We start from the raw sequence: 25,977 nt of genomic DNA on the forward strand, positions 1-25,977 counted from the left end.
AATGCATTTAAAAACTTATTTTATATGCATATAAACTTTTATGTAGTTACAAAAACATTCATACCTTTAGGAATGGCTTTGTATTTCCATGCCACTTTTATGTATTTATATGATGGAGCAGATTATTAAATTAATTAACAAATCTAATTAATATTATCTAATTTAATAAATTATTTTAATAGAAGTATAATTGCATTTTATACATTATATAATTATTTAAAAGTGGTACTGTATTTGTTGTATTCTCATTTTAAAATTCTAGTTAATATTAAAACTGTTTTTTTTATCACTTTATTTCAAATTATGTTATTTTTAATAAGCTCCAAGCTGCTTTTATAGTAACCTTGCAGTGACCTCCATCACTCATCTCAGACCGAGTGTTTGCAGCACTAGATTAGCATCCCTGAATTGTACCCTAATATTTACAGTTTCTGGTTCATGGGAACCAGTCCAAGGGGAAGGAGTGTTTGACTGTTAGGTCACCAAGCAAATGTCTGTGCATGTTTAATGAGGCTTAGCATGTCGTTAACGGCTAATGCAGTGGAACACATCACATCATAATGATGACATCATCCTGTACACCCACTGAGGTCTCCCCTCCCTCCGGTTCCCATAACCATAACATCACTCGAGTCTCAGTCTAAACATTATGAGAAGACGAGGAATGCCTGCGAAAAAAGAGAGAGCATTCTAGAATGACATCATGCCGCTATCTCCCAATGCACAGCGCTCTTTGACAAATTATGATGGTATGTTTCCTCTAATAAATAAGGCAAGAGTGACTCACTAAATCCTAATATGTCATCCCCAACATTCAGACTGTATGAGGAAAGAGTTAATCCTAGGGACAAATTATATAATGCCTTCCATGCTTTTTGGAAAACTAAAAGATAAAGAAATTAAAACTTTCACCCGCCAAAAAACTTAAAAGACATGAAAAGTCCAAATTTTGATTCCATGATGTCCTTCAGAGATCTACTTGAGCATCAAAACCTATCTGAAACAGCAGGGAGTATTGTGAAAAACTGCTCGAAGAGTTATTATATTTTGCAGGTTTCTGTAGGCAACAGTGGTTTAATAGTAACCCTGTGATTGATGAGAGTGTGTCATGAGTGTGATTGTTCTCACCCCTCTGTGTGAGCTGTGACAGTTATTGCAGGTGCCAGCCAGGTACACATAAGAGCTCTGACTGATCTCGTAGCGAGACTGAGCTTTGCACGACACACACTCCAGCGACACCATTGGGATGCGACCGCTTTGCACCCACACCTGTGACAAGGAGAAGAGACAGAACAACAAAAGAATTAAATCCCAAACCCGCAAGACCCTTGCACAGGTTTTTTTTTTTTATGAAATCCGAGAGCTTTCTGACCTTCCATAGACTGCAATGTAACTAAAATGTTCAAGGCACAGAAAAATAGTAAGGACATTGTTAAAATTGAATGTGATAGTTGTGTTGCTGTCTATGCAGGGTCAGAAATCTAATGTGTGTTCTGAAGATGAAAGAAGGTTTAATGATTAATGACAGATTTTTCATTTTTGGGGTGAACTAGCGTTTTGAATTATGCAATTACGTTTTCTGTTGACCATGGAATCTGATTAATTTCTCGAATCAATTCATTTCAAAATCTCTCATTCTTTCTACTGATTTAAATATTAACAATGTTAGCACTGAGACTGGCAAATTCCCCACTCTGTTGAGCTTGAAGCAAGCAGACCTTCGAAGTTAAATCTCGTGAAATATTCCCTTTAGCATCCGTCAAAGCATTTCAATTCAGCGAGTGAAATGAGTTTCATCTACATCACTACATTCATCTACGTAATTACAGCCAAATACAGAGTAGGCTAAATACAAATTAACATTCTGTAATGATGATAGCAACTAATTTGAATAATGCAGAACAAAACAAAAAGGCGGGAAACGCTAATAATGAATATCAACCACTAATACTTTTGCTAATTTACATGCACTGCATTGTTTTAGCTCACACTTCTCTGTTGAAAGTATGCATATCAGGTAAAAGCACAAATACACACCCCAGAAAAAGGCACGATTTCACATCTCACTTGCTTTTGTTCATGATTTGATTATTTACTGTGGCCACGATCGCTAGAAACTGTAAACAAGTTTTTCTTTTAAATTCAAATCTGTTTACTGGCAGCTTTCCATGAGGCTGTAACAGCGTGACGTTAAATGTGCCGTTCAAAATGGCCTGAGTTTTTGATTGTGGATAATTAGTATTCTATAATGAGCCTAATTTACATAGAAAAGAGGCATGTTTGCACTGAAAAGAGTGACAATGACTTCATTAAAATATCACAGAGCTCTATTCAGTGCACTTTGAAGATGCTTAAACTGGACTGCAGGTAGCTGTTGAATAAGATGCAGGTTTAATGCATGAAAAAATCCAACATTTTATTTAAAAGATTAAAAACATAAAAAAAAATTAAATTTGATGAGATGTATTTTGGAGTATAAACATCTGTACGAGCAATGGTGAAAAACAGCTGACAAGAAAATATAAATAACAAGATATATTTGTATATGCAGCATATTTGCTATGAAGAAAAGCTGGAAGTCAGTAATCAACAAGAGCACTCACTGTTTGGTTTGTGGACTCTGGGGTCATTCCTTCTTTGCTGACGGTCAAGCGAAAGGTATACTCAACATCTACCTCCAGTTCAGAACCAGAGATTCCCAGAACCGGGTCGCTCGGACCCAACCCGAAATGCAAAGTGGAGCAGTGAGCTGGGCCCTGCAGGGTGAAGTTAAAGACAGAATCACTGCAGATGGTAATTAATCGACTCATTTACCTGCCTCAAGATATACAAGACAAGAGCATAATCATCAAACAAGTTTTGGTACCTTTGTTGTTTAATGGCTTTCCCTAATGAGTTTTCTAATAGCATTTTAATCACTGACCATGCCTGTGCATCTCGAATACACGTTTGACACCAACAAAGTATACAAAGTCTACATTTTGCAATCTACTGCATTATCATTTAGAACCTAACATTTTTATTTTGAGATGCATTTTGCTTAAAGTGTGCTCACATAAATGCCACCTGTTTTTTTGTTTTGTTTTTAATCTGATCATCTAATGGAATGACATTCATACATTTTAGCTGGGACTAAAGCGTAATTTTTTGGTGCCAGTGGTGCTTGAAATATTTCATTATACTTAATACAATATTCCTTTGAATTTCTGTCAGTGACAAAATGTTTTAATAAAAAGCAGGAATCTCTGGCTTCCCTCTGGCTGTGATTCTGATGGCATGGATATCTCTAAGGAATGCTGAGTTTATCCGCTGCTAGTTATGTAACTGATCTCAAGTAGACACCACCCAAACATCCACGTTTGGGGCACGTACTACACATATTTTATCTTTCTGAGCTGCTGTGTGCAAAGTTAAGCCTCTGATACTAGATGTCCCTAGCATACTCAAACAACTCTCAATTTCACACCTTCACATATCTGTTAAGAGCTTTTAGCTCTCAAATATGACTAAAAGAGCTCAGTGAATATAAGCACTTGATTGTTCATTGTTTTAGTGCCAATTATTCAATCTCTCAAACCATCTCTCAACTAGTGTCTTTATTTTACTTTTTCATCCACTGATCATTTCCAGGGGAAAAAAACTCAAAAAATTGGATTGTTCAGCTTAAGACCGTTAAGAGTACTGCATGAACATCCATACACAACAAGGTGCTTCACATATTAGATGCATCTAAGCACCAACATTAGTTCTTATGTCTATTGCTATTTTACATCTTAAGTTAGGGAGGTCCAATCCTGATCCTGGAGGGACGATTTCCAGCAGAGTATAGCTCCAGTCCCAACTAAACCCAAATGAACAAGCTAACTAAGGTCTTAGAGACCAATACAAAATTCCAGGCTGAACCCTGCAGGAAGATGTCCCTCCCAAAGCAGGATTGGCCATCATGGCCTAGAACCATTTATTGAAATTTTAAGACATCAAAAAACATTATTTTTTTATACATCTGTTACACATCAATCATGATTACCTTTGAGGTGCTCACACATTCCCAGTGGTAATTGAGCAGGGACTGGTTCTCTGGGTCCAGGTTTGGGTCGTAGGATTGTTCTGCACTCAAATGCAAATCTTGAGTTTTGGACCACACACGGTATGTGCCACCTTCAATGATTGGCACTAGCTTTTTGGACATTACTGAAAGTTGAATACACGCTGCCTTCCGTAGTGGCACCCCCTCATAGGACAGAGAAAAAACTAGAGTGTAGTTCCCAGCAGATATCGACATCTTGGGCACTGAAATTTGAAGCCTCCGGACGTTGACTTCTGGGGGGAGATGGACCTTAGATGGTGGTGGACCTTTCTTGTCATCATCCTGACAGCGAGGAGAGGTGAGGATCTCCCAAAGGTACTCTACTCCATAGAGGCCACAGCCTTTTAAATTCACATTGGCCTCTACTGAGGTTGGCTGGTAACGCCATATGGCGAGTCGTGGAGCTTGAATTATCTGAACTTCTGGTTCGTCACACTTTAGGACGGAGATGTTGACATTAACCTCTGCTGTAACCCAGCTCACCAAGTTACTGACATTAACTCGCACCACATAGTGACCAGGAAGGATGTAGATATGACTAAGAGAAGGTGTAGTTGTGACTGGTGCAGAAGTACCATCCCCAAAGTCCCACTGATATGTCACTGGAGTGGAAACAGGAGTGATTCCCACATGAAAGCTGACCGTCTTGTTTATGAAGGTGTCGCTTGGTTGAGCATCCAAGGTGGCTGACCTGATAATGTTCTGAACTCGTATGACCTTGGTCACATTTAATCCGTTTAATGAATTAAATGCTCTAAGGAATATGGTCAGATTTCCTGGCTGTTCTGGCGCATATGTCACCAACTTGCCAACCCGAGAAATCTTAAGACCATGGTGAAGGTCAAAGGTCCACAGAATGGTCAGCGGATCACGTGTCAACGTGGATGCCTCATAAGCCCTAGGTACACCAACAGGTATAGCAGCTTCACAGCAGTTCAATATAGTCAACTTGGTCACAGGCTCCATGACTTCAATGTGTAGAGTCCTTCGTTCTGAACTAACTTGGTTGAAGGCAGTAAGGTTGACATAGTACTTGGCCACACTTGTGAACTGGTGGGTGTAGGTTTGATTGGTCAGAACAACAGTTGCATCACCACTAATGCTCAGAATGAAATTAACAGAAGTTCCAGATGAGACAGAGATGGTAAATTCAACGTTTTCACCAACTGCAGCAATTTGTTTGCTGGCCTTGAGCTCCAGACCCTGGATACGTTCTTGAACGCTAAATTCACGTGAGTATGTTTCTCTATTGATATCATTAGTGGCGTTCAAAGCAACAGTGAAAATTCCCGGTTTGGGGAAGATGTAGGAAGTGGTGCGATGGTTCGATTTTATGTTGTCTGGCAATAGCCACATCCACGAAATGCTGGATCCCGTTTGTGTTTCTCCACGCAGAGTAACATTGTCCCCTGAAGCTACAAAGTTCTCGGTAACATTTGTGGCGATGAAAGTCAATCCCGAGATCGGTTCTTGAATGCTGATCCACTTTGAGACCACTTCTGAGCTGACTTTGTTGGAAACCTCAACGTTAACTAGTTTCAAACCCGTCCTTCTGAAACGGTGCATGACTGAGGACATATTAGATGTTAACAGTTCACCATCTGCCCACCATTTGTAATGAAGCGCTGTTCCAAAACTTGCAGATACTGTCATATTTGTCATGGCATTTACTGCAGCAGGGTTTGGTGAAATCTTAAGGACCAGCTCCCTTACCGGATCCAAAAACTCAATCGTTTTGTTCACAGCCAGCTGGCCAAGCAAGTTGGTTGCCTTGAGGACGACATAACAAGGACCAGGGGTGGAAAAGTTGAGGTCTATGGTCCTGCCCGTGAGGTTGTAGTCAAGCTTTTCATGTTCCCTCAGAAGGTTCCAACTGAAGGTCATATTGGTCCCCTCTTTTAATGAGGCTTGTAAGTGAAGGACACGGTTGCTTGCAAAACAGCATCCTTCAATAAGCTCATCAGCCACTATCTGCAAGCCCTCCAACTCACGCTGCACAAAGATGGAAATGCTTGACTGGACAGTCCCAATATCATTCTCTGCAGTAACGATGACATTGAAAGTCCCAACCGAGCGAAATGTGTAGAACATGGTGTGAGTGCCTTGGATAGATGTGCACCGGTCACAAAGAATCCAAGAGTACCTTACACCATCTCCTTGGTCGAGGTGTGCCTCAAAGTGAACAGTAGTGTTCAAAGGGACATTAACAAGGCTAGCATTTACTGAAAATCCTGTGATTGGGGCTAAGACCACAACAGAAGTCTCATTTTTGGTCTCACTCACTTCATTCTTGCCTGTAACACTTATGTTAAACCTTCCTGAGGAATTGTAAGCATGTGATACGTTTGTGCCATTAAGTCGAGTCCCATCTCCAAAATCCCAGATGTAGATAGCATTCTCAGAGTCTGAAAATGCCTCGAAAGCATAGTCTTGGTGTAAGGAAAGATTGTTCCCTTTATCTCCATTATGGCTGATCAACAAAGAACTGACAGATTGTTGCACCACAACAGAAACAGATACATTAATACAGGAGATGTTGTTGAGTGCAGTAACCGTAACCAGATATTCCCCAGGACTCTTGAACGTAAAGGCCATCTCCTTACCACCTCGAACAGGACTTCTCGAATCAAGTACCCCAAAATCCCATAGGTAGGTGTAGTTAAATTCTGGGAAGGCAGCTACTGTAAATCTGCTCTCCTCATCAAGCTTGATGTGTTTTCTCAGAGGAAACAAAGACACTGTTGTGAGTTCAGGTTGGACGCAGACCCTTCTGAAAAAATTAGCCTTGTTGGCTTCACTTGACATAAGAAGTGAGAGATTGTACTCGCCACTCTTAACATACGTGTGCGTTATCATCGACATTCCATACTGAGTTTTGTTGGGGCTTCCATCTCCAAAACTCCACACGTATTGATGTCCTGAAGCGTTCCCTGACACAAATGCATGGAAGAGTACCTCTTTGTTTTCCCGAATGCACCCGGGAGGTTCTAGCGATAACACTTGTAGCACAAACACCTCCACAGGTATGGTTTTCCATTGAGAGCTCACAGCATTCTTTGCGGTGACATTTACAGTGTAGTTTCCATCTTTTCTGTACGTATATTCAACTTTGGGCTCCATAACCGTGTGCACCATTCCATCGCCCATGTCAAAGCTCCAAGTTACATTGTTGCCTGCTTCCAGATTTGCCGTGACAACAGTAGGAGTGTTGCATTCCGTGGGAGCAGATGACATCACCTCCAAGCCCTTAACATCCTCATAGACGATAACTTCCATGCAGGTGTCTGTCCAGCTAATGGTGTTGTTGATATTCACACAGATATTGTAGACACCGCTGTGAGCGTACACATGAGGAACCCTACGTTCACGGCCCTGCTGTACACTCGAATTGTCACCAAAGTTCCAGGTGTAGATGATGCCGTAGGGAGACGGCAGAGGGTGGGCCTCAAATTCAGCTGTTTTTTTGGCATGTAGTAGGGGCGGGTCAATCTCGATTCGCACACTTGTCAGAATGCTAAAGACGTATACATAGACCTTGCATGTCTTGCTCTCATAGCTGTTAGAAGCCGTGAAGTTTAAGGTGTACTCTCCTGCAAGAAATATGAGTAAAAAATAAATAAATCAATCAATGTAGATATAAAAATAATTAATACAAATAAAAATCTGGATAAAATTTTACCTGGCTGTGCATAAATGTATTCCACATCATCACGAACCACAACCTGGTAACTAGAGGAGTTATTGTAAGGGGGCTTAACCTGATGTGTACGGTTTCCTCCATCTCCAAACTTCCACCTGTGACATAAAAACCATTGAAACAAACTCACACACACCACATGCCTGATAACATGCATTATTTTACAACTGTCTTGATTTTAATTGCACAAGTCACTAGGAATGTAAAACCATGACCTCACTGAAAATATTTTTCGGCAGTCTTAAAGTTAACATGTATTGCAACCTCATGTAAGACAGTACTTTATTGTAACAGCAGGCATTGGACAGTGGTTGGGGAGGAGTTGAAAAATTAATTATGTCAATTCCTTTTTGCATTACAGATTGTTTTTTTTCCTTTTGAATGATACACTGTGCACAGTAAGTCCAGGAACATATATTAAGTTAAGTCTGGTTTCATGGTGGCTTTAAAGACAAGCTTATTGCAGTATAAAAGAGGGGACTAAAGAATGGGGGGAAAACAACTTTGAGTCTCTTTTGGTGCCTCGGGAATTTGTAAAAGCAAGGTGGCAGGTCTGTTTTGAAGATATTTTTAGCTGGAGGGAATAAAAGCTCCTTCTTGCAAATCTCGGCGTCTGACTCATCGCTGCGGGAGGGAGAGGTGGAGCTGCTGTTGAATCATCGCCTCGGCTCCTGGCGATACACCTTCATCTCTTGCTGCATCTTATCCCCACATTCTCTATACAAGTTGAACCCAAAGGAGAATCAGGTATCACGATTGACTGAACAAGCGGCGGGCTGAACTCCAGAGATACTGAGCAGACCAGATAAAAGCAGAAATCGCCCTACAGTACTTGTCTAACTGACTTTTTTTGGACAGTGAATAGAGTAATCCATGAAATAAATAAATAAAGCAGACATCTGCAGTGGCACGCAGCAGGCTTCTGGGGGATGGAATGGAAACTTTGGAAATCTTTCTATGCTCGGCGTTGAAGGGAAAATACTTGTCAGCATTCTGCGCTAACCACAGACTGTAAATCTAGAGAAAAGTGCCATTATAGGGGAGCAGGCTGGGAGTATATGAAGCGGTGGAAGCCGTAGAGAAAATGTTTGTGTGCAGACTGTGTGCATTAAACAGTCATGAGACGCAAATATAGAAAGCCATCTAACTCTCCAAGAAAAGAGTTATTTAAAGAGAACATTCACAACCAATTTTACTTCCAATATGATTGAAAGAGCTTGATTTTACCCATCAGGAACTGATTATATTGTAACTGGGTGTTTCATCTCAATGGATCCCAGTTCTAGGACTTCTTTATAAAATCTATCATTTGCTACGATTTCTCTATTTTTAATTGGCAATATCAATCACATGCATTAAATTACTGCATTAATTCCATTTACTGCATTTAAAAAAGACTGCATTACAAACTGTATGCTATCTAAATGAGCAATTTAAAAAACTGTAAACTGTAAATCGTCCTTCATAATGACCTTGCTGGCAAAAGTGTTTAGAATTAATCTGATGAATCTAGACTATGAATATAATATTTAATTTGACCAATCAGAGCTTCACTGTCATAGAACATACCAGAAGGTGACATTCACTGCCATGTCTATCTTCACCGATGCAGAGAGGTTCAGGGGCAAACCCTGCTGCACGATTTTGGGGACTCCGTGGACCGTCGGCTCAGTCATCGGGTTCATGTGGTCTACTGTGACATTGAAGTCCTCTGTCAGCATGCTGACCTGGTTCATAGCTGTTACCTAAGAAATGAGAGATGGGTCAGCTGCCAAGCTGATAGAATCGGTAAGGCCTTTACATAAAGCGGTCTGAGTTCAATGAAAACCAGTCACCGTGAGTTTGTACACTGCTGCGTTCTTGTAGATGATATTCAACATGCTGTTAAAGTATGTGAAGTATGGTTTATCATCCACTGTCCATTTGAACGACGGGTCTGTACCTCCCTCCACAGAGGCTGTGTAACTCTGAAATACGAGAGAGAGAAAAGGAGGTAAGCAAATAATAAGACCATTAAAGATGAAGGTCAGGGCCATAACAAAGGCGATATGGTGGATAATGAACAGCGTGAAACCTTCAGCTTCTGTCTCACAGACCTCAACATAAAATACCAGCGACATAAATACAGAAATACTCTTTCCTTGAACAGTGGCTGTTTAGAAACCAGTTTAAACTAGCCTAAAACGACCAAACTACATGATTTAAGCAGTTTTTTAAATACTAGCATTAAATATTTAAAAATATGAATACACTATCCTTGAACAGTAGATGTTTAAAAGGTAAAGGCATGCTGATAAAATAGCTTAAACTATCTTAAGGTGGTTAGGCTGATCTGCTTTGATGGTTTTAGGCTGGGGAACCAGTTTAAACCAGCAAAAAACAGCATTAAACCACCTGATTTAAATGGGTATTTTAAATGAGAGCAATACATATACTACCCTTGGACAGTAGATGTGTAGAAGGAAGGTAAGGTCATGGTGACAAAATGGTTAAATGTGATTATCAGATCTGTTTTGATGGTTTTAGACAGGTTTTGGGCATTTATCGGGCTGGATAACCAGCACAAAAACCTGAATATTTACAAAAATACTCTCTCATTGGACAGTAGATGATAAAGTCATGCTGGAAAGAAAAAGGTTTAAACCAGCCTAAGGGTTTTAGAAGGCTTTGGGCACTTTTTAGGCTAGAAAACCATTCCAAGCCAGCAAAACCACCTGGTTTAAGTATTTATTAAAACTGCTGTTAAACGTTTTAAACCAGCCTAAGGTGGTTAGCTGGTCTGATTTTATGGTTTTAGACATGTTTAGAGCACTTTTCAGTTTGTGAAACCAATTTAATCCAGCAAACTACCTGGTATTAGTGATAAATACACTAGCTGTGAACAACACTGGATGTTTATAAGGTAAATAAATGCTAAAAATGGCTTAAACCAGCCTAAGGAGATTAGGGGGTCTGCTTTGATGGTTTTAGATGGCTTTTGGGCACTTGTAACCAAAAAACAAGTACAAAGACCATTTAACTACCTAAAATTTTCAACAAAACTATACTTGGACAATACACATTTATCAGGTAAATGCATACTGGGAAATGGTTAAAAAGAGCCCAAGGTGGTAATCTGGTTTGTTTAGATGGTTTTAGACAAGTTTTAGACACTTGTCAGACTATGAAACCAGTTTAAACCTCTTTAAAAGCAAACCTCTTGTATTGGTTTAAATGGTTTATAAAATCTCAGCAATAAATTCATAATCATTTAATAGTTGTTGTTTAGAAGATTGAAACAATAGTTTAAACCAGCCTAATGTGCTCTTTTTTTGTGTTGGTTTAGAAAGGTTTTGGGAAGTTGTCAAGTTGGGAAACCAGTTTAACCCCCCCCCCCCCCCCCCCCCAAAAAAAAAAAACAGTGAACCACCTGTTAATAACAATAAAATACATTAGCCTTAGATAGTATATATTTAGAAAGTGAAGTCACGCTGGAAAAAGTGTTTAAATCAGCTTTATGTGGTGGACTTTGGTGTTTTAGATGGGCACATGTCAGACTATGAATCCAGTTTAGAAGCAAACATCTTGATTTGAATGTTTTTTATAATATAAGTAATAAATACACAATTCTTTGTAGTTGTTTAGAAGGTTAAAACAACGAGTTAAACCAGTCTAATGTGGTCCAGTTTGTTGGTCTTGAATGGGTTTTGAATGGGACTCGTCAGGCTGAGAAACCAGTTAAAACCAGCCCAAAACCAGCAAACTACCAGGTTTAATTGTTTCCTCTCATCAGTGGGGATGTCACTCACCACTACGGACTCCATGAGGACTCTGTGAGACGGATGGGGTTTGATTACGAGCCCCCGGAGAGGTTCCTGCACCCTCGCCTGAAACTGTAGCGATGCTTTGGTAACGTTGCTCTGGATGTGAAGCAACACGTTGGTCGGTTCCGGTGTGGAGCCGAGCTGGAGGTCAAACCATGCGAACATGGTGTCGTTGTACGGGCCTAGCTGCCGGCATTTGGACACTTTTGCCAGCAGGTTCTCCGGACAGGCATCGTGAAAGGGAACGGTCTCATTGCTTCCCATCTGGCCAATCAGAGCATCATGCTGCGAGCGGACCATGACAAGAATCCAGGTCTGATTGGGCAGGAAGTACACCGTCCCGTTGAGATTGGTGGGATAGATCACGGCTGGGCTCAGAGGTGGAACGACGTGTATGGGACAGGATGCGGTGACGGGGAAATCCTCATCACTGGATGTCACTTCCAAAGTGTAGTCGCCGAGCTGAGGGAGGCCAGAGCGAAGGAAGGGACCCTGCAGTGAGGTGCTGTTCTGCCCCACGTACAGCACCCTCACCTGGCACACCACCCCCTCCTCCCAGCCGCCCTCAGCATCCACCTGCAGCGTCTCGTTTGTGTCCCACCAATCGGAGCGGTTCTGGATGAGCACGCTCTGTTTCCACGGTGAAGAGGGCTCAGGGGAGCACTGGAGGAGGCCTGACGGTCCGGCGTCGTGCTGCAGGGCGATGAAGTCACCAGGGGACACTAACAGCTCCTCTATGTCCTCCTGGACCTGAGTGAGAGCAGGACAGAGAGTGAGAGGCAATGAAACCTGTCCTATTACATCAAATTGCAAACCTGTCCATCAAGGTTTTTCATATCCTCATAAACGTGTGGCATAACACGTGCTTTTCTAGTAACAAGAAGAAAAAGCTACAGTATATAGCTGTATGTTGTTTGTTGTCACATTTTATTGTTTCCTACTAGTTGAGACAATAAGAAATGCACAATATCTTGTTACCATATCGGTTATCGGATGATTATTTTGTGTATTTAATGGAGCATGCAAATGTGACCTACTTTTACATTTAGATTAACACTGAGTCATCTAATGCTCACTAAAAACACTAATAATAACTTAAATGTACTCATTAACATGCATCCATTTTTCATGTTGTTTATTCCAGGTTTGTGATGGTTAACTTGCAGCATTAAAAATCAATCATTTCCATTTAAAGTGGTTTGTTTTAACATTATTTAGCAAAACCAGTACATGAATCTAAGCTATTCATCACTTCATTTCAAACTGGTTCTTTTGCATGATTTATATACACACTACCATTCAAAAACATAGAGTTAGATTTATTGAGATATTTATTTAAAAGATGCATTAAATTGATCATAACTGACAGCAGTCATTAAAAAAAAGAAAATGTATGTACCCCTTCAAAAAACAAACATAAACAAAATTTTACAAACAAATTACTTTTTTAACATTGATAATAATCAGAAATGAAAAAAAAAAAAAACCCAGCATATTATAATTATTTCTCAAAGATCACGTGACTCTGAAGGCTGGAGTATGATGCTGAAAATTCAGATCTTACAAAACATTATTTTAAGTTGTTATAATATTTCCCAATATTACTGTTTTTTTTATGTATTTTTGATCAAATAGATGCAGCCTCGGTGAGCAAAAGAGACTTCTTTAAAAAAAAAGTTAATCATCTTTTGTTTCAAAACACCGCTTGCAGTAACATCCTATCATTTATAAGAAGTTTACTTCTGAGAGCAAATAACCAGACCTGAAGGCAACACTGCAGTTAGCGCGAGGGGGGCAGTGATTACCCTTGATAAGGTCATGACCTCTGGAATTACACAGTGCCCGAAACAGACCTCAAACACCACAGAAAACACACAAAAACAGCCCCAAAAGAAAGCTGTGAGGAGAAGCTTGTCTCGCTGTAATGCACCTCTTTATGAGACAGACTGAGGGTCATTATTAGGACTTGGTTTCAGGCAGCAGAGAGGCAGTGGAAATAATTAACTGTGATCTGAACATCACTCGAGGACATTCTGAGCCGCCCCGTATTTACTCTTCAAATGCTCCGTTTAGAAAGAAGGCACTGAAGGAGGGGGAAGCAGTCGACACACACTCAACCTCTCACTAAGAGCTCAGTGCTCTGGGATTAGATCCTGAAGCTCAAGCCTGCTGGACGCATGCTCTGGGATCCAGACATATCAGAAGAGGATCACGACTTATAAAACCCGTCAAGATCCATATTTACAGAAAAAAAACAAGAAATTATATTTTGCATTAAAAAAATTAAACCTATTTTTAGAATGTATTTTAGAAGATTATTTGCATTGCAAAATTTAGTCACATTTTAATTTTCATTAATGAAATTGAATAAATACTATATTACTATTCCTATGAGATATATATATATATATATATATATATATATATATATATATATATATATATATATATATATATATATATATATATTTATTTATTTATTTATTTTTTGCAATTTTTAATTTGAAGTTTTCTTTTTAATTTTGGTTTAAGTTGTAGAAATGTTGTTGTGTGCTTTTTGTTGTTTTTTAATATTTCTAATATTAAGCATAAAGTATTTTTTTAAGTATTTTTATTCTAGTACTTAAATTTAGTTAGTTGTCAAGGCAACATTTCAAATTTTTCGTAATTGTTTTCACACGTTTTTCATATAATATTTATATTTAGTTTCAGATTTATTTCGATTAGCCAAAACAATGTTTCATAATTTCAGTTTAAAATAACAACTGTTAATTAGGAATTGTGCATTACAATAATGTGAGTTTTGAGAAAATATGGGTTTAAAAGAATCTTAATTTCTGCAAAATAAAATATTTTAGAATGATACAGACATGTTCATTTCTTTATTCTTAAAATAAAAGTATATTCCTGACTGTTTTTGCTAAATTCTTCATTCTTAAGATTTGAGATGAAATCCCTTCTGGTTGTGATGAGGTCAGACTCACCAGGATGTTGGAGGGGGGTCCGGCCGGCAGGGAGATCAGCACCTCCTCGACGAGTCTGTACTGTGGGTACTGTGTGCCCGCGGGCAGAGGACTGACCCCAGAACAGTTGACACAAGCCCCGGGATGACAGGGACTGGCCAAGGGCAGACAGCGCTCAGTGAACGGACAGTACTGACGTCCTGCTGGACACAGTGTGACTGCTGGTGGGACGGAGGTGTCGTTGATCCACTCGTCCGGGGCCTGACAGACAGTGATGGGGGCGCACAGCTCACCGCAACCTGAAACAGAGTACAAACCAATCAGTTTATCATAAGAAAAATTGAGTATAAATGAAAAAAACTAATTAAACTGAGTATTTCAAAAGAACATAATATGTGGATGTTATAAATTTACTATATATAAATATGCATTTTTTTCATTACATCAATGGTTTTAATTAAATATATAGGCCTACATTTACATGTGTGTGTGTGTGTGTGTGTTTGTGCTCTTGGTTTTGTGTCATATCAGGACACAACTCTGTATAATGTCATGGGTATGACACAGGTATTACAAGGAGAGGGTGACTTATGAGACATAACCCATGTCCCCATTTTTCAAAACACTTATAAATCATATAGAATGAGTTTTTTTAAGAAAGTAAAAATGCACAAAGTTTCCTGTGAGGGTTAGTTTGTACAGTATAAACACCATTACGCCTATGGGATGAACCCACTTTTCACAAAAACAAACGTGTGTGTGTGTGTGTGTGTTTGTGTGTGTGTGTGTGTGTGTGTGTGTGTGCTGTACCTGGCAGCAGCTTGTGTGTGAGTCTCTGGCAGTGCGGTCGGTACACCTGAAAGCGCAGCTGAGTGTTTGTGCTCAGAGACTGTGTGATCAGCTCCAGAGACGACAGACGCCCCGCGCTCACAAAACTCAGTCCAGGGAACAGCAGCAGCTGCACACACACACACAAACACACACACACACACACACACACACACACACACACACACACACACACACACACACACACACACACACAAACACACACACACACACACAAACACACACAAACACACACACAGGGAAATATGTCAACATCACTAAACCAAAGCTCAGACCAGATTATGCATGAATCACCACAGTGTCATAACATAACTATTTTATATTATTTTATACTATTTTACATCAAAAGATAACAGAACTTTCTGAAAAGAAAGATCTTTCAATGTGATTCAAGTCACAGAATTTGTCCTGGTGAAAATACTAAATTGTAAAGTTTATTTAAAAAAAAAAAGTTATTTATAATTTTTTTATTGTGTTTTACACCTTATTTCACATATTTTGTGTTGTCATACAACATTACACAAAAAAAAATATTTAAGATCTTTAAAATTTCCTAGAATTTGTCTGAGCGAAAATATGAATACAGTTGATATTTTAAATAAATAAATATATATGTATGTACTAGTGATGTCAAATGATTAATCACTTCCAAAATAAAAGTTTTTGTTCACATAATATGTGTGTGTGCACGCTGTATATTTATTATGTATATATAAATACAAACTCATGCATGTATACATGTAAGAAAAAATATGTTGTTTATACATTAAATATATTTATGATATATTTAACATATGTTATATTTACTATGTCAATATAAGAAAAATTATATACTATATGTGTGTGTATTTATATATAAATAATGAATATACAAAGTACACACACATATATTATGTAAACAAAAACTTTTATTTTGGATGCGATTAATTGCAAATAATCTTTTGACAGCACTATTACTGTATGTACATATATTTTTAAAAACATTTATTTATTGCATTTCTCTGAATGAAAATATAAATGAAGATATTTAAAATCTATAATGTAATTTGTTCATTGATTTATAATAATTTATTTATTGCATTTTAATTTTTGAAAATACAAATTAAGTTTTTAGGATAAAGTATGCATGATTATTCAATAATTGCATTTTATACCAAATAATACAAATATACTTTTTACAACAATAAAAAAATACAGTATTTAATATCTTTAAATATGACTGTATTTCTAAGATTCATGGTAAAAATACCAAAAATTACAATAACTTTATACAAATGGAGTGATTTAAGAAAGAAACAAACAATACACAAACAGGCTTCTTATAACATTACAATAAAACCTTTATAATTTGAGTGAATTCTTAGAATTTCTCCTAGTACAAAAAACTATTTTTGTGTTTGTGTGTGTGTTTGTGTGTGTGTGTGTGTGTGCATGTACCTCGACGCTCCTGGCGGGTGTGTTGGGCACCGAGGAGTGTGTCGCTGTGAGGCTGCTCAGAGGACTGTGGGATTGAAACACAGCGGTGCCCACTGTATACACAGCGGCGTCAGGAACACACACTGCAGACAAACACAGACGCTTATCTCCTGCTGAGAAGACTCTGTCCCATCAGCTCTCGCTATCACATCTCTTCTGCATGTGTACAGCTGAGCACACACACACACAGCTGCAGTGTTACTGACCGAAGCTGAGGTGCATGTCTTTCCATGCATCACCGTTCTGAGCTGTTCAGTACTTTAATGAAAAGAAAAAAGCTGAAAATCACATCAGGCAGAGAAGAATGAGTGAAATAAGCTCATCTGGGTGCTAAGAGAATAACTGCATACCGTGACATAATATCTCTGCCATTTCAATTCAAAAGAACTTTTCATTTTTCAGTGCCCCTGTTATTTGGGAATTGAAGATCTGAATTTCATCTCATGCAGTAAAACTATGCAGACCTTCGAAGCAGCAACAGCCACTGCAGGGTCATTTTCAGTGGAAATATAAATGAAATGTGATTTGCTTCATTCTGTATCAATCTGAACTCTGCTCATGTGCTTCGAGTGACGTGATTGGAGCAGGGCAACTACCTTGACCAATCAGACTTCAGCAGGAATAACTGGCTTCAGTTTATTTGACTCGCTCAGTGATAATCAGACATGTAGGCCGCATCACAATCTCATATTCATAGTCATATTATTTTATTTTCTTATCATTAAAGCACAATTTGAACTGAACTGAGCTGGGTAATGACACTCTGTAGAGCTGCTTTATAACTACTTTATAACTGTTATTGAACTAAACTAAATCACCACTGAATTAAACTGGGCTAAATAATGAAAATATTGCTTTCTTTAGAGCTGCTTACAGCTGAATTACTTTTAACATGTATGAGTTATTGCATATTGCATATTAGAATTATTTCTTCAAGAAATATTGTGGGTAATATTAGCTAAATTATACACAGATCCACCTACAATTATAATAGTACAGATTTTTACATTTGGGCTGCAGTAATTAAAATAATGCATACTATATAATATGCAAGTTGGCCATATCCATATTAAAAATACTTTATTAGATCTAGAGATTAATTAATTAATTTACAAAAAAGAAATATATGTGATAAAGAACTAGAGCAGATGTCACTCCTAATCCATATTGCAAAAAGTTATGGGCAATAATGCAAAACAGTGCACATGCAAGCATTTTTTGTAATGTTTTTAAGATGCACCAATTGAACTGATGCATACTAGCTAGTGTGTGTGCTATGCAGACTACAGAGCCGGAGGTGTGTGTGGTGTTGTGTACCGTGGCGTGTGAACTGGCAGGCGAACGCTCGTCTGGCGGTGCAGGAGTGTGAGCTGGGCTGCCCGCTGCCATCCAGTGACACACACACTTTCCCAGGCGTCAGTGTGGCCCGGTCCCTCGTGCCCTCCTCGCCCGTCAGGACCTCCGAACCGTCCACCCAGCGCAAGACACGGGGAGAATACTGATCGCTCAAACCCAACCACACGCCACGCTCCCTGAAACACACACACAACACACACACAACATCACAAACCAGAGCCCAGTGCTGCTCCCGGGCCTGAAGGACCAGCTCATTAAAGAAAAGGGAACAGAACACATTTCTCTTGTTTGCACAGATTCAGAATGACGTGAATAAATGATGACAGAACTATGACTGCCGGCCCAACTATTGCTTTCGCTCTCCATTTATTCTCATTATACCATCCAGAAGCAGCGACTGAGATTTTAAAGAGATGTCGCTTGTGATTTTTCTTTCCCATGAGCCTCCCGTTGGATTCAAACACACACAGGACGTTAATGCGAGGCGAATGCGATGTTTTATGCATAGTGCGTTCTGAGCTTCAATAACCCTAATAAAGCAGCAGCCGAGGGGAATGTGTGCCTTAATGATGCGTTATTGAACCCGACGGGACGCTGATCATTTTGAAGTTTCATTTGCCTTCAAACGAGACATGAAAACAGTGATGGAAAGCGGGACAGAATTGGCCCCAGTGCCAAAATCATCATACGACAACAGCTCAATTATATTTCCCCAAAATTCCTGTAAAAATGTATTGAACAATGTGATTTATCACTTGAAATGTGATATTTTAATGCATTTTAGAGCAGGGTTATTATACTAAACTAAAACTTTTAAAAACACATATGTTTGCTGAAATACAATAAAAACATAAATATTAAATGAAAACGTAAACTAAACAAAAATGCAAAATTTTGCTTTGGTAACTGTCTGAAAAAATACTTAAAACAACAACAACGAAAAAAAAAAATTAAACCTATGCAGAAAAACTAACAAAAAATTATAATAATAAAAAACTACAGTGTGCGAAAAAGTAAAATTTAGAAACTGAAAACATAAAGATAAAAGCAAAATCAAAATATTAATAAAAAATAAAAGAATTATAGTAAAATAACACCACATCAGACTTTAGAAACACCAAATCTTTTGAAAAAAGTTCTACAGATGATTTCATAAGATATTCTTAAGAATGTTCAGATTATTGAAGAATTCTTAAAAAGTTCTCAAATATTTTCTTTGATATATATATATATATATATATATATATTTAAGAACATTCTTCTAAAGAATTTGAATTATTTAATTTAAAAGATTATAAATAAATAGCATGGCAAACATTTTCTCTGTTTTTCATAATTATTTAACCTGTTAACTGTCACTCACGTTTTTGAAGATAGACTTGAATGTGCATGATACAAACCTACATTTTTATAATTCATGAGTGAAAACATTTTGTAACATGATTTTGATGTGCCATTTACATGGTAATGCAATGTCAGATTTTAAAATGGGTTTTGAAGGATGAATTTTGAGATTTTATGTTTTCAAGTGATATATAACTTCTGATGATTTCTAAAATGTGATAGAGAAAAAGGCAACGAGGAAGTCTTTTTTTTAAACAAAGGTAAAAGCTCCTTTTGTAATGTAGATTTCTGAGGGTGCACTCTTGTCATAAATTCATCTATTACTTTTTCTACATAATTTTTAACAAAACATATTGGTAAAATATATATTTGGGAGTCTTAGACCTTTCCAACGATATATAGTTTGTCAAGATTAGATTAGATTTGATTGTAATATAGTATAGTCAACGTAGGCGTCCCGTATACGGGACGGGGTGACATTTAACAGGTTTACTGCATGACATTCACAAATGAAGAGGGAGGGTTTGGACATCATGGGTCCCAGCGCAACTGTCCCGCCCACACCACACCACCAGTAACACCACAGCCCTATTACACACACACACACACACACACACACACACACACACACACACACGCTGAATCCAGCTTTTCACATCTGTTAAAACTACAAATGAAAGAGAAAAAATCAGGGAGGAAAAGAGAGGGACAAAAACACGACGAAAACAACAAAGAAACAATAAAAAGTGGTCTGTTTGCTTGTGCGTTCTTACATAAGACTGTGTGTGTGTGTGTGTTCAGGGTATGTGGTCCATCTGGAGCAGGTTAAGAGATAGAAAACACACTTCCTCCAACACTCGTTCTCTCTCTCTCTCTCACTTGCTCTGGTAAGTGGAAGCTCTGCCCTCAAATTAATGATGGGTGTGGAACAGAAGACAGGAAACACACACACACACACACACACACACTCGCATAGTTAAACGCACATAAACACATAGAACTGGTGTCTCCTCTCTCCTGGAGTGTAACATATTCCCACAGCTGTGTTTCAGCAGATGTGTAACACCACAGAGAGAGTGAGTGTGTGTGTTCACACCTGTAAATAATTCATTGCTAAAGAAGAAAGTTGCACACATACGGTTGAGAGTTTGGACACTTACACTTATTTTTCTAGTTTTCACATTTTATTATAATTTTGAAGTTGTGAAAACACTGAATGAATGTAATGATCTAGTGAGGAAAAAACTCTTTCTATGTCTGGATTCCAGCGACGAGAAGTGCATCCTGGGATGCTTTTTACAACTAGTGTTGAAGGAACATGCTTTTCCTTTTAGACACCTCATTTAAAAATGTAAATAAATAAATATCAAAAAAGAAATATCAAAAATGAATATATATTTTATTATTAAATAAACATAATAATGTTCCAAACTATAATTGTTTTTAAATAAACATATAAATAAAGATCACTTTAAAATGTTTAATTGTTAAAAAATGCATGAAAACATTTAAATAAATACAAATCTTTTTTTATATATTCTACAAAATCATAAAAAAGTTAATTTAAATGTTTATTTTGTGTGTGTGTTTTCTTGTTTGAACAGGACCACTGTCAATGTCAAGGAAAGTTTTTGTGTCAAAGAAAGTGTTGTTCATTGTTTTTTAATAAATCTTTTAAAAATGCATGAAAACGTTCAAACTAATAAATAAAATGCTACAAAACTCCTTCCAGTATTCAAAGAATGAGCCTTTACATCAAAAGATTTCTAAAATATCATGAGAAACAAATCCAGTCAAAACAAATGCAGTACTCAAACTTTAAGTTTGTATCAAGACTAAATGTTTATGAACATAATATATCTGTGAATATCAGAATTGTAATTGTAAGACTGGAGTATGATGGGAAAGGAGAGTTAATGAATCCAGAGAGGTTTGGATCAGCTCGATGATCCACACACATGAACACCTCCACAGTCTCATTAACACCCCTAGGAAATGATTCCCGGAGTAGGAAAAGTCAATTAAAGAATCAGGAGGAAGAAAATCAGTCATAATTAAGTTGTAATTGTGAATATCAACTTTGCAATTTAGGCTCTACACATTTTTTGCACTGCTGATGAACAATAACAATAATCACCAGCAGAAAGGACTTCCCATTTAGTCCAATCATGTCCAAATGAGCTATTTTTTTAATGTGACATTTACAAGCCAGTCAATTTGAAATCATATAGCATGATATAACACTGGCTTACAGCAAAGCTGCGGCTCACTCGACAAAGCGACGCTCAGACTATACAATCATCTCATAACTGATGAATTTTGCAACATTAGTACTGCTTATTACTGTGAAGCTGCTTTGAAATAATTCATATCGTGTAGAACGCTATATAAATACATGTGTTTTTTGACTTAAGAAACACAGTATGTGTTACTGTCCAAGAAAATGTAATAAATTCCTATTATTCCTCAATCAGGTATTCTGAAAACAAACCAGGATTGAGAGTTGACATGCTCGGCAGAGAGATTACAGGTGAACATCAGCTCCGTCTCTGAAGGCAAACCTGTGACTTCATTATAGAAAACTAAATGAGCTATTAACTGCTCTCTTCGCTCCTGGTGCTCAGTGTACAACAAGAGAGAGAAGAGATGAACACAACAAACTAGATGAAGCAGAGCAAGGCAGAAATGTTCATTAAGTGCCTGAAAATTACATTACATGCCCAAACAAAGGCAGTGCATTGCAAAATACACACACAAGCATCAAAACATTTTAAAATCAAGATCTGCGTCTGCTCTTTGGCTGTGAACGTTCTGCCCTTTCTGTCTGTTCCTGTGAGGAACTCACACTTTTCAGTCTTTTTGCTGCAGGTCATAAACTGGGCAGCTCTGAGAGTGACTTTAAAAGGCATATCCCATGGTGCCCTGCTGCTGTTTCAGAGTCACCTTCTAGAGGACTGGACGCGAGTGAAGAGAAAGTGAGCGGGGTCAAAAAGTGGCACAGCTCTCAATGGGAAATGTTGCACTGGCAGCGCAAGTGTCTTAATTCAGCATCTTTAGAGGTATAATTTAATAGTGAAATGTGACAGAATTTGAACACATGAGTAAATCACATGAAAGCCAGATCTCTGAGACGGAATCTTCCGATACAAAGTAACAAGATAACAGATTTTGGAATTTTGGATTTAGAAATTTGGAATTTTGAATCAATGCCCACAGAGGTTTCAGAACAACAGTTGAAACAGTTTCTGACTCACTGTGTGATCCGAGGGGCCAGAAGGTCCCGGACGGTTTGGGAATGCACCACGGCGAGCTCCCCTCCACGAGCTGAACAATTCCTCCGAGCATCTGACCAGCTGACTTCCTCCGACACCAACAGGAAACAGCGGGACGAGTCAGCGTGATGGATCGCATCTGGCAAACACAGCGGCTCCGCTAAAGGAGCAGAGAGCTACACTTCAGAAGCATATCATACAGAACAATTCTAAACAGCAACAATATATATGATATGATGAATATGTTTTTGGAAAAAACACATACATTTCAACAAAGCTGCATTTTATTGGGTTAAAAATACAGTAAAAACAGTTATATTGTGAGTTTAACTGGATGATTGGGAAAATTCACAGTTTCATTAATACAAAAGACTACAGCAAATATTAACCATTCATTCAGAATTAATTAATATTAACATGAACAAACAAGGGCAAATATTATATGCTAAATATGCTGAAAGAGATTAAAAACATGAACATAAAATGCAAATCAACATACCACTGAGATTTCAGTGCAACAACAAAAAAGCTTACTGTACAAAACACGGTTTATTAAAATTAAACGTAATTTTATAGGTCATATATTATATGTCATATACTATATTAAATGTCATCTATTTAAAATCTTATTAGTAAGAATTAGTTTCATTCGTGGTTTTTTGATGATTTTGATTCAACTTTTTCATGTTGACATCTACTTTCATGAGCTTCTACCAAGTGACAGATGAATGTAATTGGATGTTTAAAAGCTGATGATTGTCTATGGTTAGTTGCATTAGGCATTGTTTTTCCTGCTGTAAGTAAATCAGTAAAGATCTCCTCCGCTCAGCTCTGCTTCTGCAGCTGTTTTCTTCTCACTGCTCTTTATCTGTTCTCTCAAAGCAAACAATGATGGACAGATCTCTGCAGGGCTGATGAACAAACGAGAGAATCGCCTTGCTCTGTGTCAGAGACAGGACCTTTATGGCTCGAAAGATCATGAAAGGCAGGATATTTTAAGAGAGAGTCCCATGGTCACTTCAGAGCGTGTTATATCTGAGCCGTGGTGTCATCACCAGTTTGTATGTGACTGTACGTACAGTAGTGAGCTCTCTGTCCAGACAGCATTTCAAGACACATTCCTGACTAAAATTCAGGTGTTTCAAATCATTATGCTACATCTGAGACACAATATGACATTTACACTTTGTGATAGCAATCCTAAAATGGCATGAGTATAGTGAAAAACATCTGTCCAAAATGGCAGAAAAATGTTTATTATGAATTGTTCTTCATTCAGTGCTAAAAAAATGATTTTAATCAATATAAAATCTGATAACAGCAGTATCATTAATTGTGTTTATTATTATATTATTATTGTATTATTTAGCTCAGATCACAGGGGGAAAACAAAAATCAACCAATTACTAATGCTTTATTTTAATAATATAATATAATATAATATAATATAATATAATATAATATAATATAATATAATATAATATAATATAATCATGAATTGCACATTTACTTGATCAAAAATACAGTAAAAACTGTAATATTGATAAATATTATTACTTTATTATTATACTATTTCATTCAAAAAAACTGCTATCTATTTAAATATAATTAAAAATATAATTTATTTGATTTACTTTGTATTTTCAGCATCATTCCTCCAGTCTTCAGTGTCACATGATCCTTCAGAAATCATTCTGATATGTTTGTAAAAAAGTGGTGTTAGAACAGAGCATATGTTTTTGTCTTGTACCTCTTGCTATCTCTCTCCCATCCTTCCTGATCCTCCAGTCCACGTTAATGCCCACTCCGCCCCAATTGACCAGAGAGACCGCCTCCTCCAGGCTCTGATTGGCCACTATGAGCTGGGGGCAGTGGAGCTCGAGTCGAGGGGGCAGCTCCACGCTCACGTTACCCTGCGCCACGATCTCCTGGTGACCCGCTGAGAGACTCACCTGAGCCTGGTACCGTCCCGGGACACCGTACTTATGCCTCGCCGTGGTGTTGGGCGTAGAGGTGTTTACCCGGGGTGAAAGGTCACCGAAGTCCCATGAGAAAGAAGCAGGGGAGACGGACGAGGTGACAGACAGGACAGCCTCTGAATGGACAGACACACGACGAGAAGCGAGAGAGGCGGAGAAATTCACCTGTGGATGGAGAGCATATTCAAACTACGATGACACATTTTTGGAAAAAAATCTCTTCTGCGCATCAAGGCTGCATTTATACTATCAATTTATACTACTAAAATACAGTAAAAACAGTAATACTGTGAAATATTATTACAGTTTCAAAATAACGGTAAATATATTGTAAAATGTAATTTATTGCTGTGATGCAAAGCTGAATTCAGAAATCACAAAACATTTCTTTGATGAAAATGTTCTAATTTGAAATAGAAGACTTTAGTACCATTATAAATGTTTTTACTAATAGTTTTGATTCATTTGATATGTCCTTGCTGAATAAAAGTAATTATTTAATTATAAATATATCTTAGTGAATCTAAACGTTTGACTGATTCTTTGAGTCAGTTCTTCTTAATGAATCAGTCAAAAGAATCAGTAGCTGACTAGAGAAGTCGTGCTATTTGTTGTTTTGTGCAACCTTTGACAAAATCAGAACACACATATGTTTTCTTTGTATTATTATTTAGGTTTCCAGAATTCTGAATTAGAACCAGTTCTCACATTCTGAATTCACATCGAAACCACTTTTTAGTATGCTATTTCACCTCACAGCATAATGCATCATGGGTAATATTACACCCAAAAAGTGTGCACGGTTATATACTTTTTAAAAATCCACCAGGAATAGACCACAATCCAGGTATTTTTAGTGTACCATGATTTATAATAATATAATAAATTCACAAGAGCACTCATGATTCTGAAATGTTAGATTATTTTGTTTACCATGACAATAGCCTAGAATTCTGTCCAAAATTAATAACAAATGTGTCTAATATCCAAATTTGTTATAGAATTTCCATTTTGAAGTATGAAAAAGCCTGAGATGAAATCAGCATCCTCTAAAACCTCTAAAACCACTCACATATTGTAGAAATTGGCCGTTCAGTGCAAAATATGTGGTCAAAATAGACGATTAAGCTAATAATGCTTATAATGCTAAT

At 37.7% G+C, this 25,977-nt stretch overlaps 1 protein-coding gene across 1 annotated transcript in view; it reads right to left on the bottom strand.

Moving 5' to 3' along the window:
* Positions 1–25,977, bottom strand: part of pkd1a (polycystic kidney disease 1a) — a 73,908-nt gene that overhangs the window by 30,135 nt on the left and 17,796 nt on the right. Inside the window, exons 7-19 of the mRNA XM_052546043.1 lie at positions 24,598–24,991; positions 22,830–23,007; positions 18,193–18,407; positions 16,837–16,958; positions 15,361–15,508; positions 14,572–14,849; positions 11,573–12,337; positions 9,620–9,751; positions 9,354–9,529; positions 7,767–7,882; positions 4,028–7,677; positions 2,604–2,756; positions 1,129–1,269 (exon numbers count right to left, since the gene is read on the bottom strand). Coding sequence (XP_052402003.1) covers positions 1,129–1,269; positions 2,604–2,756; positions 4,028–7,677; positions 7,767–7,882; positions 9,354–9,529; positions 9,620–9,751; positions 11,573–12,337; positions 14,572–14,849; positions 15,361–15,508; positions 16,837–16,958; positions 18,193–18,407; positions 22,830–23,007; positions 24,598–24,991 — 6,468 coding nt within the window. The remainder of the gene's footprint in view (positions 1–1,128; positions 1,270–2,603; positions 2,757–4,027; positions 7,678–7,766; positions 7,883–9,353; positions 9,530–9,619; positions 9,752–11,572; positions 12,338–14,571; positions 14,850–15,360; positions 15,509–16,836; positions 16,959–18,192; positions 18,408–22,829; positions 23,008–24,597; positions 24,992–25,977) is intronic.

The sequence above is a fragment of the Carassius gibelio genome, chromosome B1 (assembly GCF_023724105.1).
Source record: "Carassius gibelio isolate Cgi1373 ecotype wild population from Czech Republic chromosome B1, carGib1.2-hapl.c, whole genome shotgun sequence".
NCBI classification, from domain to species: domain Eukaryota; kingdom Metazoa; phylum Chordata; class Actinopteri; order Cypriniformes; family Cyprinidae; genus Carassius; species Carassius gibelio.